At 36.5% G+C, this 17,633-nt stretch overlaps 1 protein-coding gene across 3 annotated transcripts in view; it reads right to left on the reverse strand.

Moving 5' to 3' along the window:
- Positions 1 to 17,633, reverse strand: part of stac (C2 and C2B_Munc13-like domain-containing protein staccato) — a 197,861-nt gene that overhangs the window by 35,434 nt on the left and 144,794 nt on the right. For all 3 annotated transcript variants that reach the window (XM_075291047.1, XM_075291049.1, XM_075291050.1), the window contains 2 exons: positions 14,347 to 14,627; positions 14,129 to 14,287 (listed from right to left, as the gene is read on the reverse strand). In XM_075291047.1, the coding sequence (XP_075147162.1) occupies positions 14,129 to 14,287; positions 14,347 to 14,627 (440 nt within the window). The remainder of the gene's footprint in view (positions 1 to 14,128; positions 14,288 to 14,346; positions 14,628 to 17,633) is intronic.

Genomic DNA, 17,633 nt, shown 5'->3' on the forward strand with positions numbered 1-17,633 from the left:
AATTGTCACTTCTTAAGTTGTTATCCAAATTCAGTGTTTTGAATGTGAATTAAAAAATTTTGTTATATTTTCCCAAATAATTAATTTTTATACTTTTTATGATTTTTAATGCATTCTAACGCTTGTTTGAAACGTTTTCCCTCGAATATTTTCAAAAATTCTATAAAAATTTCTATAATGAATTTAGCATTTTTGTGGCAAAATTTGAATAATTTGTACCATTTTATTTATTCTTACTTTTTTTTAAAGAAAACAAAAAATTACACATTAAAATATGAAACAATTGAAGTAAAAAAACTTCCTGTGTAGTTAAAATAATTAACTTCTTTGTGAGGACATTTTTGGAAGTGCTTTTAAAGTTGTGCCTTTAGAACAACTCCCAATTTTTTTTCTGGGAAAAGTGTGGAACTACTTTTAGTTGCTTTATTATAAATTAATTGTCGAGTTATTTTGATGCCTATATTGTTATTCATTTTTATGAAATAAAACATTAATTGAACCTATAAGTTCAGTCTATAAATTTGCAGCTATGGGGGCTATAGCCCCCCCTAGGAAAATTGTCGAGCTACGCTAATGGCAATTATATAATTTTTTAACAATCGTAAGATTTTGCAACACTCCGTATATCAAGGATTGAAAAGATGTTCCTATGTAAACAAAATGTATTTTGGACAGAATTTTTTAAACACAATATATTTAAGTACAAAATTATGTTCCCAAATTAGCATAAAATGTTTGAGACACATTTAGAAATTTGTAATAATCAAATATATGTTGCGATATTTTATTCAGAGAGCGAGAGAGAGTATAGAGATAGAATAGAGATGGAAACCGGGAGGGTTGACGAGAGATATCAACATAACACAGCTAAAGAAAGAATAGAGAACAATTGGTGGTCATTGTGAAACGGTTTATATCCCATCAAAAAAAGTGTCGCCAAAAAAGTAATGAAAATTTTCTTTTGGATACGGAAGTGGTGCAAAATTGACGCAGAAGCGATGAATTTAGCATGGGCTTGTCATAGGACGGAAGTTCTCCATTTCAACAGCCGTTGCACTGAATTTGCTTCACTTCTTTAGATGTGATCCGAATTCAATGTTTTGTATGCAAATTAAAAAATTCTGTGATATTTTGTCAAATAAATAATTTTTATAATTTTTAATGGATTCTAATGCTTGTCAGAATCGTTTGACCTCAAATATTTTCAAAAATTCACAATTTTTTCAGATTGGATTTAGCATTTTTTGCTGACAAAATTTAAATTATTTGTACCATTTTATGAATTCTTACTCTGTTTTTTATCCTATTTGAAACAAAAAAGTTAAAATTATCCATTAAAAGTATGAAAAAAAAACAAGTTATAAAAATTGAATTACATGAACTTCCTGGGTTTTCGTTTTCTTCTTCGTAAACTTTGTGTATATGGTTTCCCATAGGTTATATTATATCTTACTAGGCTGGCGAAATGGTGTGAGCAGAGAATGAAGCCGACCCATTTTTGTCGGCGGCGGCGGACACTAAATTTTTGCCTCCGGCGGCGGCGGCTTGACGGCTGAGCCGATATAAATTTGTTCACTCGGCGGCGGACAATTATCCATTATAAAATCAATTTGAAGTTAATCGAATGGTAATGAGATTAGTTGTACAACCTATCTTACAAACAAATTTACTTTTCGTTCAAATTTTCTGAGCTAAATTTTTGCTAAATTATTATAGCAGATTAAATATGATTGGTTGTGTTCAAAATTTTGGAAAAAATACGACAATTTAATAAACATTTTTCTGATTTAAATCGATATTTTTGGTTACTTGGCGGCTAAATTTGAGTCGAGATGAGTCGACATATTCGGCCGCGGCGTCGACTGGCAAAAAATGGTCGGCGGCGACTGAAATCGGCGGCGCGACTCGGCGGCTTCATTCTCTGGGTGTGAGGTCAATGTTATGTCGCTTAACCTTGCTAAATGTAAGAAAATATATTTTTCTCGTATCCCTCCTTTTTATTGTGTCTATGCCATTGGAGAACGTAACGAAATTTCATGATCTAGGGAATTCAATGATCCGTATCTGTCAAAAAGACTTCACATCCTTAGCCTCACCTGGAGTATGCTTCTGTACTGTGGTGCCCTTATTATAAGCAGTACATTACTAAGATTGAATCTGTTCAGAAACAAGTTCTACTCTTAGCATTAAGAGACTTGGAATGGGATTACAATAATCTTCCTCCTTGCACACATCGTTTATTGTTAAATAGAGCTGCAAAACTATCGATAGTTTTATTTATTTATTTCTATCGATATTTATTTTCCGATAGCTATACTATCGAAGAAACCCAGATCAGTAAAAAATACCGATGCTATGTACTAATGTAAGTAAAAATAAACCAAAAATTCTGATTTATTTTGATGTCAAAAAGTTATTCCTTTAAACATAGATTATTTTTTCCTAAAGTTGACTGCTTTGTATGAAATGAATTGCTTTAAAAAAATTCAAGTTTAAAGCGTTATGTTATAGCGGTAGGCAGATTAATTTTAGGCTCACTTAAACTATTCAGTCCATTGTGATAAATTTTGCAATAATTTCAGTCAGGATGTGGGTGATAAAATCGTAGGTCTTACGATTAGTTTTATATTCCAGCATCTACGGAGTCCGAGCGAATGTTCAGCCGGATCCATCATTTCAAAAAGAAGGACTTGTTTGAAATCAAATTATGTCCACATGTTCGCATTGGACCGTACTAATTAGAACTTGAAGTAGCAGTAGTAATGAAAAACATTTCAAATCGGAAAAAATTAGTTACTGCAAAAAATCTGATAGTATCGATACTATCGATTGTTCTTTCGAAACTATCGCAAATATCGTATGGTGCGACTATCGATAGTTTTGCAGCTCTATTGTTAATTGACCTTCCAATACTTGAGCGTAGGAGATTTATACTTGGGATGGTATTTGTCATGAAATTGATTAAAGGAGAAATTAATTCGCACTATTTATTAAGTAGATGTAATTTTAATGTTTCTTCGTCGTCAAACAAGACATTTTATTCCCTTATGTATTAGTTGTTCACGATTAAATTACATGATGTTCAATCCGATTAGCTTCAATGAATTTTAACTGAGAAAAAACTTTTTGGGGTTTGTTCGAAACTGGGTTTGAACCCACGACCCCGTGTATGCAAGGCGGGAATGCTAACCATTGCACCACGGTGGCTCCCAAACATAACTTTACATGTAAAGGGTGACTTTGTGTTGGCTAAGAAGGGCGCTCGTGGAACAAATAACGTTCTGGCGTTCTCCACTATTACATATGGGCACTTCTAGTTTTAACCGCTGAACCTTCTCCATTATATTCTTTTGTTGAACCAACCAGATTGTTCCAAAAACATTAGCAGACTGCTTAAGTTAACGTTTTCGCTTACGCCTTACACAAAATGCAGAACACTCACACAAGAGGTGTTTAATTGATTCCTTTTCCTCCACATCATGACAGCTCATACAGTAGCGACCCGTTGTAGCAGATATCAGGAGTGATATCTGACGTCTTGAGAACACTAACATATCTAGTGGGCGTTTTAAGTTTAAATGGGGACATATTTGCAACCCTTTCAACTCTCCAATCGAACAGTTGCCATCATAACAGCTTTCTCACGCAGTAAGAGCTTGCAGGTAGCCAGAGGCATACCAACAGATTCTAGTTCCCCTGGAAAATGTAAGGTAGTTCCTAGCCGTGCTAACTCATCCGCTTCGCAGTTCCCCGATGTGTTCCTATGGCCAGGCACCCAGGATCAATTAATTTCGTGATTGAATCAGGAACATATTTTTTGTGTGTTCCTGTCCAAAATAACGCCAAGGTATTTTGCACACTCACCAAAGGGAATTTCAATACTCCCTAAGGATATGGGTTTAACCATGGGAGCTTTGCGATCTTTGCAGTACATGACTAGTTTTGTCATTGCAGGATTAACCCCAAAACCATTCTCTTTCGCCCATTTCTCAGTCATCTGGAGGGCTCTCTGTATATTATCTCTGATTGTGGATGGGAATTTTCCCCTGACTGCTAGAGCCACATCATCTGCGTATACCACCACTTTTATCCTTTCTTTTTCTCGGGAAACCACAAGGTTGTTTATAGCAGCATTCCAAAGAAGAGGTGATAGAATTCCTCCTTGGGGAGTGCCTCTGTTCACATACCTTTGTATGTTTGCTTGTCCTAGTGCGGCTGAAATACGTCTCTTCATTAGAAGTTCGTATAACAGCCTGAGTATGCCTGGATGAACATTCAGAGTTGTCAGTCCATTTAATATCGAGCTCGGCTGATTTCCAGGAAAATTAACCTCCGATGTTTTAATGAAACCTGGATCTGAGTTAGTGGATGCTTGTAACTTCCGTAATCTGGAAGCCCGACGTATTCTCGATACTGCTACAGTAAACATTCCAAGAGTTATGCTGAGCCCTTCTCTGTTCTCGTTTATATCCTCTCAGATTCAACTGGTAAATGCCTCAATCTTCCGGAGCTCTTGTGGACTTTGCTTTGTTAAAGAGTTTCCTGCAGGATTTCCTCCCATTACTTAACTCCGTAGACCACCATGGCGGTCGATTTTTCCACCGTGGCTTTCCTCTAGGGCATGCAGCTTTCAGTGAGATGTTGAAGGCCTTAGTAATCCGCTCCACTGTGTGTTCGATATCTTGCACAGTGCTCATATTTGTCTCTGGTATTTCCGGTATCATCATATTGAACGATTCCCTATACATTAAAATTACTTTTAACATTTTGTTTTCCGTTGTTGTTTTTTTTTTAATTCAGCTTAAAACCACACATTGACTAAACTACAAGTGTAGCTTAACCAACAGAGGAAAAGAATGTTTGTCAAATTTATTTGGGCAAAGCCCTATAGACTGCAAGATGGTTGGAAGGACGCACGTTTCGGAATTACCACATTCCTCATCAGCATCCTCTACTTGCAGCAAAATTATCAACCAATTATCAGAATAAATGCAGGCAGTTCATTAAACCCAACAATAAACCACACTTGAACCTTCCGAAAAAGGGTTTTGTATGATAGCCGGTGTCCACGCCACGGGCCAAATATGGTACAGACAAGGACGTACGTAACACAAATGGAAAATAAAAAAAATATATATGTATCTATGCCCGTGCCAGTGGACATGAAGCTATGCTATGTCTGTCTCTTGCCTCTTTCGAAGATCTTGCTCTCGCTCTTTTTCTATGCCCATTTGAATCATATAATCAACAGAGGACAGTAGTCGGTTTGACAGTGGCAAACGAAGACAAAAGAGGCAAGAGGCAGCCAAGTGAATTACATTAAACTTTGTGACAGTGAATTGTACTAAACTGTGTATATATTAACCAGAAGATTAAAACACATTTTATCCCAGAAATAAGACATTGAATAAAATAGAATTTCAAAACGAACAAGAAAATGTGTGTGAAATCATTCAACAAGTGGCAGCTGGGCGCAATAACAGCCGGCTTAAGGCCGGTATGCACCTCTAGCGAAAAATTTCATTCCTATAAGAAATGCATTGCTATGTATGCTAACGAAATTTTCGGTAGCGTTAAATTTCGTAAGCTGGTACGCACCTCTAATGAAAATAACAGGGTTCGGCAGCAAACATTTAATTTATTACAATCATTGTGTGCGTAAAAGTTTTAAAAGGTCTGTAAATAATAAACAATTTATTTGAGGAATATTTGGAACATATATTAACAATTTTTAAAAGCGATTAGCTGGTTTAAAATTTGTGTACACAGCCCTGTTTTTTTGTTGTAGACTTAAATAAATTTTTGCTAGCGAAAATTTCGCTAGAGGTGCATACCGGCCTTTATGCCGAAATAAATTCGAAACAAACATATCTCTTTTCCTATGCCACTGTCAAATCATCTATTTGAGTTTCAGCTTAATTTCAGCTTAAAATATAAATGATATCGTTCCTTTCTAGTTTATGTAAATAATTAAAAGTTAATTTTTATTCATAAAATTTAATAGATATAAATTATTATTATTTGTTTTTTTTTTGTGCTAATACCTAATAAAATTAATATATTAATTATCAATAATACTTTATAAAAAAATCTAAAAGTCCTAAAATTAAATTCAATAAAAAATATTGATTGTTTTTATATATTAAAATTTGTTTACTCAAATATTAATGATCCTTTTAAATTTTGTTGATGTATAATTAATTTTTAAAATGAATTAGATTGATTTTATTTCCACGAAAGGGTTAGAGCGAAGGTAGCACAATCAAGGGTTATCCAATGACATTTAAGTGAGATAACATAGGCGGGTGGGTAGAGACCTAAGGGGAAAATTACACCTTTCTTCCCTTGTTATCGAATATTTCCAATGCATCTTTTGTTTTATATTTCATGTTCATATGTTGTACAACATTCAATATTATTCAGGGTTTAGCTACCTAAATTTTTGGTTTTTGTAATAGTCCCTAACATACCTTCCTTGGCCAAAATCACCACCCCAACTCCCTGAGCACGGCCGGAAAATGAAAGGTAGCACCAGGTCATTAGAAGGTATGGCTAATGTCGGGTCGTTACAGTCTCCTTCGGCTTCTCAAGAATATTTTGTCACTTCTGACACTTACGGAGGCTTGTCCGTTTCGGAATTCTTTGGCTGGTCGTTTTTGTATACCTTCATGTGGATATCATGAAAGCCATAACTTACATGGATCTGGACTAGATGTGACAGCGACTCTATGTTCAGTATAAACACCGCATGTCGTCGTGATCCATCCACCTCATCCAAACGACCAACCTTCAAATCGGCGGTTGGAAGATCTGGGTTACATTCCATTAGTCTGTTTAATATTGACTCAGGATCAGGAGGGTTTGCAGGTATCGATGCATGTGCTCTAGGTTTAGCCGGTATGTCTTTATTCTCGACTAACTCCAAAGCGGCCCCTTCCCAAACTTCACCAATTAGCATCAAAGCAGCTTTAAAGCAATCATAGACCTCTGGTCCGCAAATGCGATTAACTTAAATCGTCATTGATACCATCCAGCATCTTGCCGTCGAGGACTTGGTCCGGGAAACTTTTTTCGCACCTCTGAGTAGACACTAGACATCGCGTTTTCTATTTCCCCCCATTTTTGCTTTGGAACCATACCGTCCAATGATCCTTTGTTAATGATAGCCATCACAAGGCTGTATTTTGCAACTGAGGCAAACGATCTTTGATCCCGTTTGGAGGATGGCAGCTCATCCGGCGATCGTTCCCTTTTTCCAGCTTCAAGAATTCCTTGAGCCCATTTTAAGGAATCTCTTTGCTTAGCCGACAACGTGCTTGGGTCGACTGGTCCTAATTTCTTTAGGATAAGCAAAGCATTTCTGCGTTCCTTGAATCTCTTTCATGAGGGAATCGCTTTGCTTAGCTGACAACGTGCTTGCGTCGACTTATTCTAATTTCTTTAGGATAAACAAAGCATGTCTGCGTTCCTTGAATCTCTTTCGTGAGGGATTACCTCCTGTTACGTATTGGTTACTAGTTCACTAATTATGCTTTATTTACTCTTTTTGTTTTGACATTCTTATCACATATACGAATATATCATACATACTTATTCACACACTTTGTCATATCATCATATCATAGCAATGAAATAGAACATCTCAATTCGAATCACTTATATACACGATAAATTGGTGTCAGAAGTGGTTGGAAAATTTCAAGAATGCCCATAGAACCATCTATGGAACAGAATCCAGCATCTTTGGAATCATTAACGGCAGCGTTAACGAATGTAATACAGCAAGCTGTGCAGAATGCAACGACATCAGTATTGGCCAACGTGCAGCCACAGAACATAACCTCAAAAACACCGCCATTTGTAGTTCGGGAATTTAAAGGGGGTACCTCTACGGTACAAGACTACTTCAAGCATTTTGATGCAGCCCTCATGTTGAGTAAAATACCGGAACCCGAACACAAACAGTATGCATTAGTTTATATGGGAAGTGATCTCAACAATGCTCTTAAATTCTTAGCTAGTCCAAGAGAGCCAGGAAATCTGTCATATGAAGAGATTAAGATTATTTTAATCAAGCATTTTGACGGAATCAGAAATAAATATGCAGAAAGTATTCGGTTTAGGCAAATTGTCCAAGAGGATGGAGAAACTATACCGAAATTTGTCCTCCGTTTGAAGCAAGGGGTTGCGCTTTGTGATTATGGTGCTTTTGCAGACCGTATGTTAATAGAACAACTTTTACAGGGGCTACGGTCACGCGATTTCTGTAATGAAATCATAAGAAGGAAACCAGAGTCGTTTTTAACAGCTTGCGATATGGCGTATACACTTGAATCAACCGTAAGAGCTTCGAGTGAAATGCAGGGAGCAGCACCAAATATTCATGAGCCGACCAATAAATTGGGATATCCGCCAGTAACACGGAGAAGAAGTGACCATATTAGGCAACAACAACAAACAACAAACTGTAATGGTTGTGGTAAACAGCATTTGAGAGGAAATTGCAAATTGCGCATTAGTGTTTGCTTTGTATGCGGTAGAAAAGGGCACATCGCCCGAGTGTGCAAAAGCAAAACTTCCCAGATCGTTGAGTCTAACTCCCCGGAGCCTTTCGATGACTTGGAGCACACAATTGAATACTCAGTAAATGAGATTGCTGAAGATAAAGCTTCGGGTCGTAAAACAGTGTGGGTAAAAATAGATGGACAGAATCTAGAAATGGAAGTTGATACTGGGGCCCCATGTGCTATTATGAGTCTCCAGAATTTGCGATGTATCAAGCCTAGAGTAACCATTCAAAATACAAAAAGAATATTTACGAGTTACACAAAAATCGTATAAATTGTATCGGTAGAGTTCCCGTAAAAGTAACTATGGGTAAGAAAACTACCCGGCTCAACTTATACGTCGTCGAAGGAAATGTTGATACGTTAATAGGAAGAGAGTGGATTGCACATATGGTGAACGAAATTGATTTTTGTACACTTTTTGGTAAAAATGAAGTGGGAAATGATCGTGTGAATCATATAGTGACAATTCCAAAAAACATATCATTAGAACAACAGGAACAGATAAATGGTATCCTGAGTCAATACAATGATGTCTTTGCTGATAGGCCAGGGCTATTAAGGGGGCCTCCGGCCATAATACAACTTCAGCCGGAAGCTAGACCGTGTTTTGCAAAAGCTCGTGATATACCGTTAGCTCTTAGAGAGAGCTATGCGGCAGAAATTGATAAGAAACTTGCCGATGGAATCTTCGTAAGAGTAGACCACTCAGAGTGGGCCTCGAAAATACGCATTACAGGAAACTATAAGCCAACGCTGAACCCACAAATGATAATTGACGAACACCCTATACCCAAATCAGATCACCTTTTCAATAAAGTAAACAATTCTAAAATATTTTGTCACCTTGACATAACAGGTGCATATATGGATTTACCTATTGACAGGAAGTTTAGTGAAGTGTTAACTCTGAATACACCCACACATGGTCTAATACGGCCGACACGTGCGGTTTATGGAGCCGCGAACATCCCCACTATTTGGCAGCGCCGTATGGACGGAGTATTTCAAGGTATGTCAAACGTAGTAAACTTTTTTGACGATATTTTAATTTTTGCTGAAGATTTTGATTCATTGACGTCGGCCCTGTCATCAACGTTGTTAAAATTGAAAGAAAATGGTTTGCGGTTGAATAAATCTAAATGCGTGTGTGCTGCAGAGTCCGTTGAATTTCTTGGCCACAAAATTGATAAAAATGGCATCCACAAGTCAGATCGGCACATAAAAGCGATACGAGATTCCCCAGAACCACAGAGTTTTGATGACCTTAAATTATTCGTGGGGAAGGCGAAATATTACAATTCATTTATACCTAATTTATTTACAATTGATAAGCCATTAAGGGATATGCTACGTAAACCGAACTTTGAATGGACACCTGAAGCAAAGAAGGCATATGGGCATATAAAACAATTGCTCATATCACCACAGGTACTTATGCCCTATGATCCGGCGTTGTCGTTGGTGTTAGCAACGGATGCGAGCAAAACATGATTAGGAGCAGTCTTATCACATCGCCTAAGTAATGCTATAGAAAGACCTATAGCTTCTGCTAGCCGAACATTGAGCGTTACGGAGGAGAAGTACCCCCAAATAGCTAAAGAGGCTTTGGGTATAGTGTGGGCAGTACAAAAGCTTTTCCCCTATTTGTATGCCAGGAAATGGACCCTTTGCATCCTGAAAAGTCATTGTCCATTCTGTGCATAAGTCGAATGGCAAATTATGCCGATTTTTTGGCCAACTTCAATTTCAATGTTGAACATAGATCGACACATGACAACATTAATGCGGATTTCTGTTCACGCTTTCATCAGAAGACAACAGCGAATGACAGTGATATAGATGACTTCGACGGATTTATGGTCAATAACGTGAGTCAACTGTTACCACTAGATGCGAGCAGAGTAGCTAGAGAAACGCGAAAAGATGAGCATTTATGTCGAATTATTGAACTACTGGAAAACGGGTACGACTTAAGCCGTGCCCTGAGGCCAACTATTCTCTAGCTGCTGGCTGTTTAATTTTTGAGCACCGAGTGGTGGTACCAGAATCTTTGCGTAACTTTGTACTCCAAGATCTACATACAGCACACATAGGTATTGTAAAAATGAAAGGGTTAGCGCGCTCATTTATTTTCTGGCCCGGAATCGATAGATATCGAACAATTGGCAAAATCTTGCGAAAGATGCGCGGAAGTGGCATCCTTGCCAAAAAAAAAGTTTTCAGAACACCATGGGAATATCCTAGTGCACCATGGGAAAGAGTGCATATAGATTATGCTGGACCCATTTTTGGGAAAATGTTACTAGTTGTAAGTGATGCATACAGCAAATGGTTAGAAGTCAAGGTGACTAGAGAATCAGCAGCAGCTGCAACAATAGATATACTCGATGAAATGTTTTCGGCTTACGGCTCACCTGTAACAGTTGTGACAGATAATGGACCTTGTTTCAAATCTGCAGAATTTGGCAGCTTCTTAAGAAACTCCGGTGTAAGATATCACAAGTGTATTGCCCCTTATCACCCAGCCACGAATGGTCAATCAGTCAAGAAAGCTTTGAAGGCCATGGGAACCTCCAGTACAACACTACAACGAAATGTGAACATCTTCCTTCGTCAATATAGAAAGCTCCACATGCCACGACATCAGAGTCACCGGCGATGGCGTTTTTAGGCCGAACAATACGAACTAAGATGGAGCTGATAAAACCCGATAATTTACAAACGAGGGTAAGTAAGAAACAAAGAGCCGCATTCAACCCTTCCTTCCGCTCATTATCCCCAGGTCAATGTGTATTCTTTCTATCCGGAAATCCAAGAATGCAGCAGTGGATAAAAGGAACGATTACACGACGGATGGGAGACCTACATTATGAAGTGGATTACAGAGGCAAGACTTATAAACGTCACATTGATCAGATTAGTAAGTTTCATAATTCAGTTGAAAGCACAGATAACTTGGGGAAAACGAAGCTTGGAGATGTCGAAACTTTTGATCCGTATGAAAAAAAGATTGGAGATGGCAAAATAGGGTGTGCACATGCCGTGGCATCCAGTCCATCTGAGCAACCGGGAGTATCTGGGTTAGCAGCAAATTCGGATATAATGGTATCTAGAAACTGTACAGTCGAAACACCAATAGCGATCCGTTGTGACCAGACACCTCGAAGAGACATAACAAACACACCCAAACAAACGCCTATTCAGACTGAGAGATTCATGAATCAGCAAGAAGTCCCAGAAGCACCGAGAAGATCACAGAGGGTCAGGAAACGGCGAGTACTATACTCTCCCTAGGAGACGAGGGAAGAAATGTTACGTATTGGTTACTAGTTCACTAATTATGCTTTATTTACTCTTTTTGTTTTGAAATTCTTATCACATATACGAATATATCATACATACTTATTCACACACTTTGTCATATCATCATATCAGTGTATTGAATTTACTGCGTTGAATAAAGAGCAATGAAATAGAACATCTCAATTCGAGTCACTTATATACACGATACCTCCTTTTGATGTCGTTACCTTAGAAAAGGTTCTACAGGTCGACAAATGGGCCTGACTCTTGGGTCATTTTCCAAATTTAAAACTTCAGTCGATACCCGTCCACTGGGACCTGAATTTAGCAAACCAGTAGATGACTTTAAATTTCGCTGCATGTTGGTTTAATTTACCACCACACTTGAAATTCGTAATAAGTACTTATTACGATGAGTACTTCGCTATTAAAAACACGTCCGTTCAGTTCGACGGTTGAAGTACATCCAAAAGTCATAGTTTGGTGCGTTGTTGTTGTTGTTGTTGTTGTAACAAATTATTGCGATTTCATCCATTTTATGTTATACGTTTTGGTACTTCAGCTTGTGGCCAGATCGGGTAACTCTGCGACTAAGGTGGGGTGTGTCCAGAGTGATCTGGTAGTAAGTCGGGTTAGTTTAGCTGGGCAAGAGAAAAGATGACGCGTGGGTGGTGGTTGTGCATCCATGAGATGGTGGTTTGGATGATTACTGCGGTAACAACCCAGGAGATACTGCTTTGACAACATGTAATTGTGCCTTCGCACAGGGATGATCTTTGTCTCCACATAAAGGTGATCCAGGGGTGTGCTGCGGAGACACCCAGTCGCAGTTCTAAGGGCAGCGTTCTGGCAGGTCTCTATGTTATTCCACTGCGTGTCACTAGTCTGCGGTGTCCACACTGGAGCTGCATAGTTTACCACTGACCGGCCAATTGCCTTTTAGGTAGTTAACAAGGTTTCTTTATCCGCACCCCTAGTACTGCCGTCAAGTGACTTGAGGACCTTGTTTCTACCACGAAGCTTATTACAAATTGCAGTGGCATGGGCAGACGACCTGAAAAGGCTGTCGATGTGACGCCAAGAATTTTGGGGTAATTTGTGGTCGGAATTATTTCGCCATCGACACTAATATTCAACTGCCTGCGCACTTCTGCCGTCCATGTAGTGAATAGTTTGGTGCGTTTTATAGGCTGGAGACATAATTCGCGACCGGTCGATTAGTCGCATATATCGTTCAATTTAACTGCTTTAGATCCTTTTTTGTTAAAGATCGTGTCTATACAGACAAGTCCGTTTCAAAAGACGCATTGGAAGACAACGGCCGAAATGTTGAAAAAGTATGCTAAAATTGTACTAAGCCGATGGACCATTTGAGGCGTAGTTGTATTTGCATTTTCATGCTTTCATGTTTATTTATTATTTTTTTTTTTTTTTTTTTCATTTTACTATAGCGTTTTATCACAATGGACTGAATAGTCTAAGTGAGCCTGATACATCGGGCTGCCACCTAACTTAAGCTCTATAGTATAGAGCTTAACAAATCAAACGTAAAAACACTCGGAGAAGGAATATGATCACTCCAACCATGTTTCAAGAGAAAAATATTACTGTTGGGCCGTTAACATTGTACACTTTTGTCGCAAAAATGTTTTCTCGGCAATCAAATATATGGTTGCCGAAATCAGATACACAATTTTGGAGATCATAACATGATTGTGACAAACATGTTACATGTTCACCGTTCAAAAATAACATTTTGCTCTCGAAACATATTTGGGGTGATTATATTCGTTCTCTGTGTGTAAGTTTGCATGTATATAATATCTGGTCCTATTTCATCTTCATCTTTACAGGTCTTCTGTGCATTTCAGTCGATCGATAGAGCTCTTCGGCATACAGAAACAGGCTGTAGGTTAGGTTAGGTTAATGAGGATAACTATTGTCGAAGCATGCGTCGCTATTCGGATAGTGTATAAGTTGTTTCACTCCAAGTTTCTATTAACCCTTCCATTGGGAGCCTCGCGTCCGAATGTTTTTGTACAGCTCTTATGAAACGAACATTCGCTTGTCACATTAGGTAGTTCGCCAGTATCTCACTCTATGCGACAAGTTAGTGCACCACTATCCTATGACTGTGTTTCGTTGCTATGTTGCTATTCGTCTCATTACCACGCGATCAACTTGGTAACGCCTTTATTACTAGATTTCTAAAAATGTTCGATGTACATTGCTACTGCCTGTATATTTATACATACCTTGAGAAATGATGGTAAACTTTGACGTATGTAGTCGATGTTATTTATTGCCAAACACCATTCAGTAGACACGTGGAAAAATTCACTATTTCCACTTGTGAGAGTGTTAACTCGGCGAGACATTCTCTGAGCATAAAAAACGCAGCATCGACAAATATCCTAAAAAAATATATTGTTAATTATAATCGATAATCGTCAATAAAAATAAACAGACTTACATCCACAATTTTTGCTACAAAAGTATAGGATCCTTCAGCATCAGGCCAATCCAGTTGGTCCCAAAACATTTTAATTTGATAAAATATCGCAATTGTGTCAACGGCTGATGAGCTGTATTTTACGGTTTCGTCTACAGCTTTAAGTTCGTCCAATTCTATTGCTTTTTCTATGCGTTTCAGAGCTTTTATAATCGATATGGATAACCAATGTGCTACACCAGGCATAAACCAGTTGTAAAAGTTCAAAAGAGCTAAGTCCTTATTAGGACATATATGCTTGCCTAGAATTAAAAGATATTTAAATATAAGCATGAAACAACAAACAATATGAGGAACATTACGTCATCTGTTCCCAAGGCATAAATTTGGTCCGAATTTAATGAAACTTGCAAGCACGTAGTGCTAATATACTCGTAGTCATTACGCGAAAACATCCCCGTTCCCCAACGGATCCCTAGATATGAAATATCGGAATTTTCAAAAAAAAAAAATGTTAGTCATGTTGAATTCCGGATAACTCGCGCAGCCCCATTTTGAAGCTATTTACATCGTTAGAAAGGACATTAGTAACGATGCAATTTTATGGAATAGAGTATAGTGTGTTTACTTACAAAACGAATGGTAACATTAAAAAATTATAAAAATATATTGTTTGCTTCATTGTTTGTACTACAGCGGAGAAACTGGTGTAAATAAGGTAGAGGGCAGAATAATATGGGGAAGATGCAAATGATGTTCCTTAGTCTAAAATTTCATTCGGTACGAAACATTTTTTGCAAAAAACATTTTTTGCAAAACTTCAACTTTCTCCGGACGGAGAATAGTTTTGAAAGTAAACTCACAACATCACTATAGTCATTAACACACAAGTAATGCATTTATGCAGACCAAACGATGTAAAAAACACAACTTTTGTATTTTGGCGAACGTACAGCATGAGTCGTATACATATATTCCAGAACATAACTTCCAGGGACATAACTAAAAACATAATAGCCCAGCAAAAACTACGTAACCAAAATTCATTACAATTTGCATTACCAGAAATAAAACTCTCATTACACGTTGGGTTCTAATGATTAACTTGTAATGACACAATAGAATATTTCTTATTAACTTGTGATGAATTAATGATGAATTAAAATCCCAAAGATGTTCTTTATTTTAACTACACAGGAAGTTCTTTTGATTCAACTTTTTATTTATTTTTTATTTTTTTATCAGTTTTTATTCAGTAACTTTTTGAACTCGCTATTTTCATATTTTTAATAAGACATTTTAAATTATTTTTTTTTTTTTCAAATAAGTTAAAAAGAGAATAAGAATTCTCAATCCATAATAGAAAAATTGCAAATTTTTGAAAATATTTGAGGTCAAATCTTTTAAAAATCATTAAAAAAATACAAAAATTATTTATTTGGCAAAATATCACAAAATTTCATAATTCACATCCAAAACATTGAATTCGGACCACTTTAAGATGCAAATTCAGTGCAACGTCTGTTCAAATGGTGACATCTGACCTACAGAGAAAAAAAATTCCAATTAAAGTATTAATTGAGTTTTAAAAAATATTCAATTAAAAATTTAATTTATTCAACAAATTTTTTAATTGAAACAAAAATCAATCACAAAAATTATTAGTATCAATTAATTTTTTAATTGGATTAATTAATTTTTTAATTGATTTTAAATTAATTTTTTAATGGATACTATCATTTCTGTGATTGAAGATATTTCAATTAAAAAATTAATTGGATCAATTAATTTCGTGATTGAACCAGAAAAAAAAATTGCGTGTGTGACAAGCCCATTTTAAATTAATCGCTTCTGCGCCAATTTTGCACCACTTCCGGATCTAAAAAAACATTTCAGTACTTTTTTGGCGACGCTTTTTTTGCTGGGTAGGCCATACACACCAAAAAATTTTTGATTTCAATCACGAAAACCGCGGATTCAATCATTTTTTTAAGTGAAATGTCTTCAATCACGAAAATGATAATATCAATCACCCATTTTGATTGAAAACCAATACGATTTTCAATTAAACATTTAATTGACTTTTGTCAATTAGTTGTGTGATTGAATCAATTAAAAAAGTAATTGGTTTTTACATAAAATTTAATCACTGTTTTAATTGAATCAATTAAAATTTTAATTAATTTCGCAACAAATATCAATCAATAATTTGATTGATTCAATTAAATTATTAATTAATATTGGCAATAAATTTCAATCAAAAAATTTATATATTGAGCACTCAAAATCTTATTTATTTGAAATAAAAGAAAATATGCGTTTTTTATAAAAAATATTCAATATTTTATTTTTCTTTTTTTTATGATATAGACAAAAGAATTTAGTTCTTGTAATTTGTGTGTTTTGTTCTAACATAAGTTAGACATACAATTACGATCAATAACAACTAAAGGGTTAAAAAAATAAATTACACTCATAGAAAAAAGTCTGCTGAAAACAGCAGTCGATGTCTGCTGTTATATTTTTGTACTTCAGGGCGTAATGAACAACAATTTATAAAATTTTTAGGTCATAAATTTTTCCCCAAAGCATATTTAAGAACCAACAGTAGTTTTTGGTATATTTTTGCAATGTAATATATCTACAAGCTCCTAAATACTATCAGCAAACATTTAGTTTGCTGTTATAGGTCAATTCGCAGACTTTTCTGCTGTCCCTACTAACAAATTTCTTTGGGTGTATATAAATCATTGTCATCCTTATCATATTAACCATGTCAGCATGTTCCTTCTAACATGTAACCGGTTGGCTGATAAGTCCCCGGTCTGACACGTAGATGGCGTCGCTAGTATTAAATGTATATTATTTTTATACAGTACCAACCTTCAAATGATTCGTGTCAAAATTTGACGTCTGTAAGTCAATTAGTTTGTGAGATAGAGCGTCTTTTGTGAAGCAATTTTGTTATTGTGAAAAAAAATGGAAAAAAGGAATTTCGTGTTTTGATAAAATACTGTTTTCTGAAGGGAAAAATACGGTGGAAGCAAAAACATGGCTTGATAATGAGTTTCCGGACTCTGTCCCAGGGAAATCAACAATAATTGAATGGTATGCAAAATTCAAGCATGGTGAAATGAGCACGGAGGACGGTGAACGCAGTGGACGCCCGAAAGAGATGGTTTGAATGACCGTAAAATGAAGTTGATCGAGATAGCAGAGGCCTTAAAGATATCAAACGTGTTGGTCATATCATTCATCAATATTTGGATATGCGGAAGCTCTGTGCGAGCTCACATTTGACCAAAAAC

The sequence above is a fragment of the Haematobia irritans genome, chromosome 1 (assembly GCF_050003625.1).
Source record: "Haematobia irritans isolate KBUSLIRL chromosome 1, ASM5000362v1, whole genome shotgun sequence".
NCBI lineage: Eukaryota > Metazoa > Arthropoda > Insecta > Diptera > Muscidae > Haematobia > Haematobia irritans.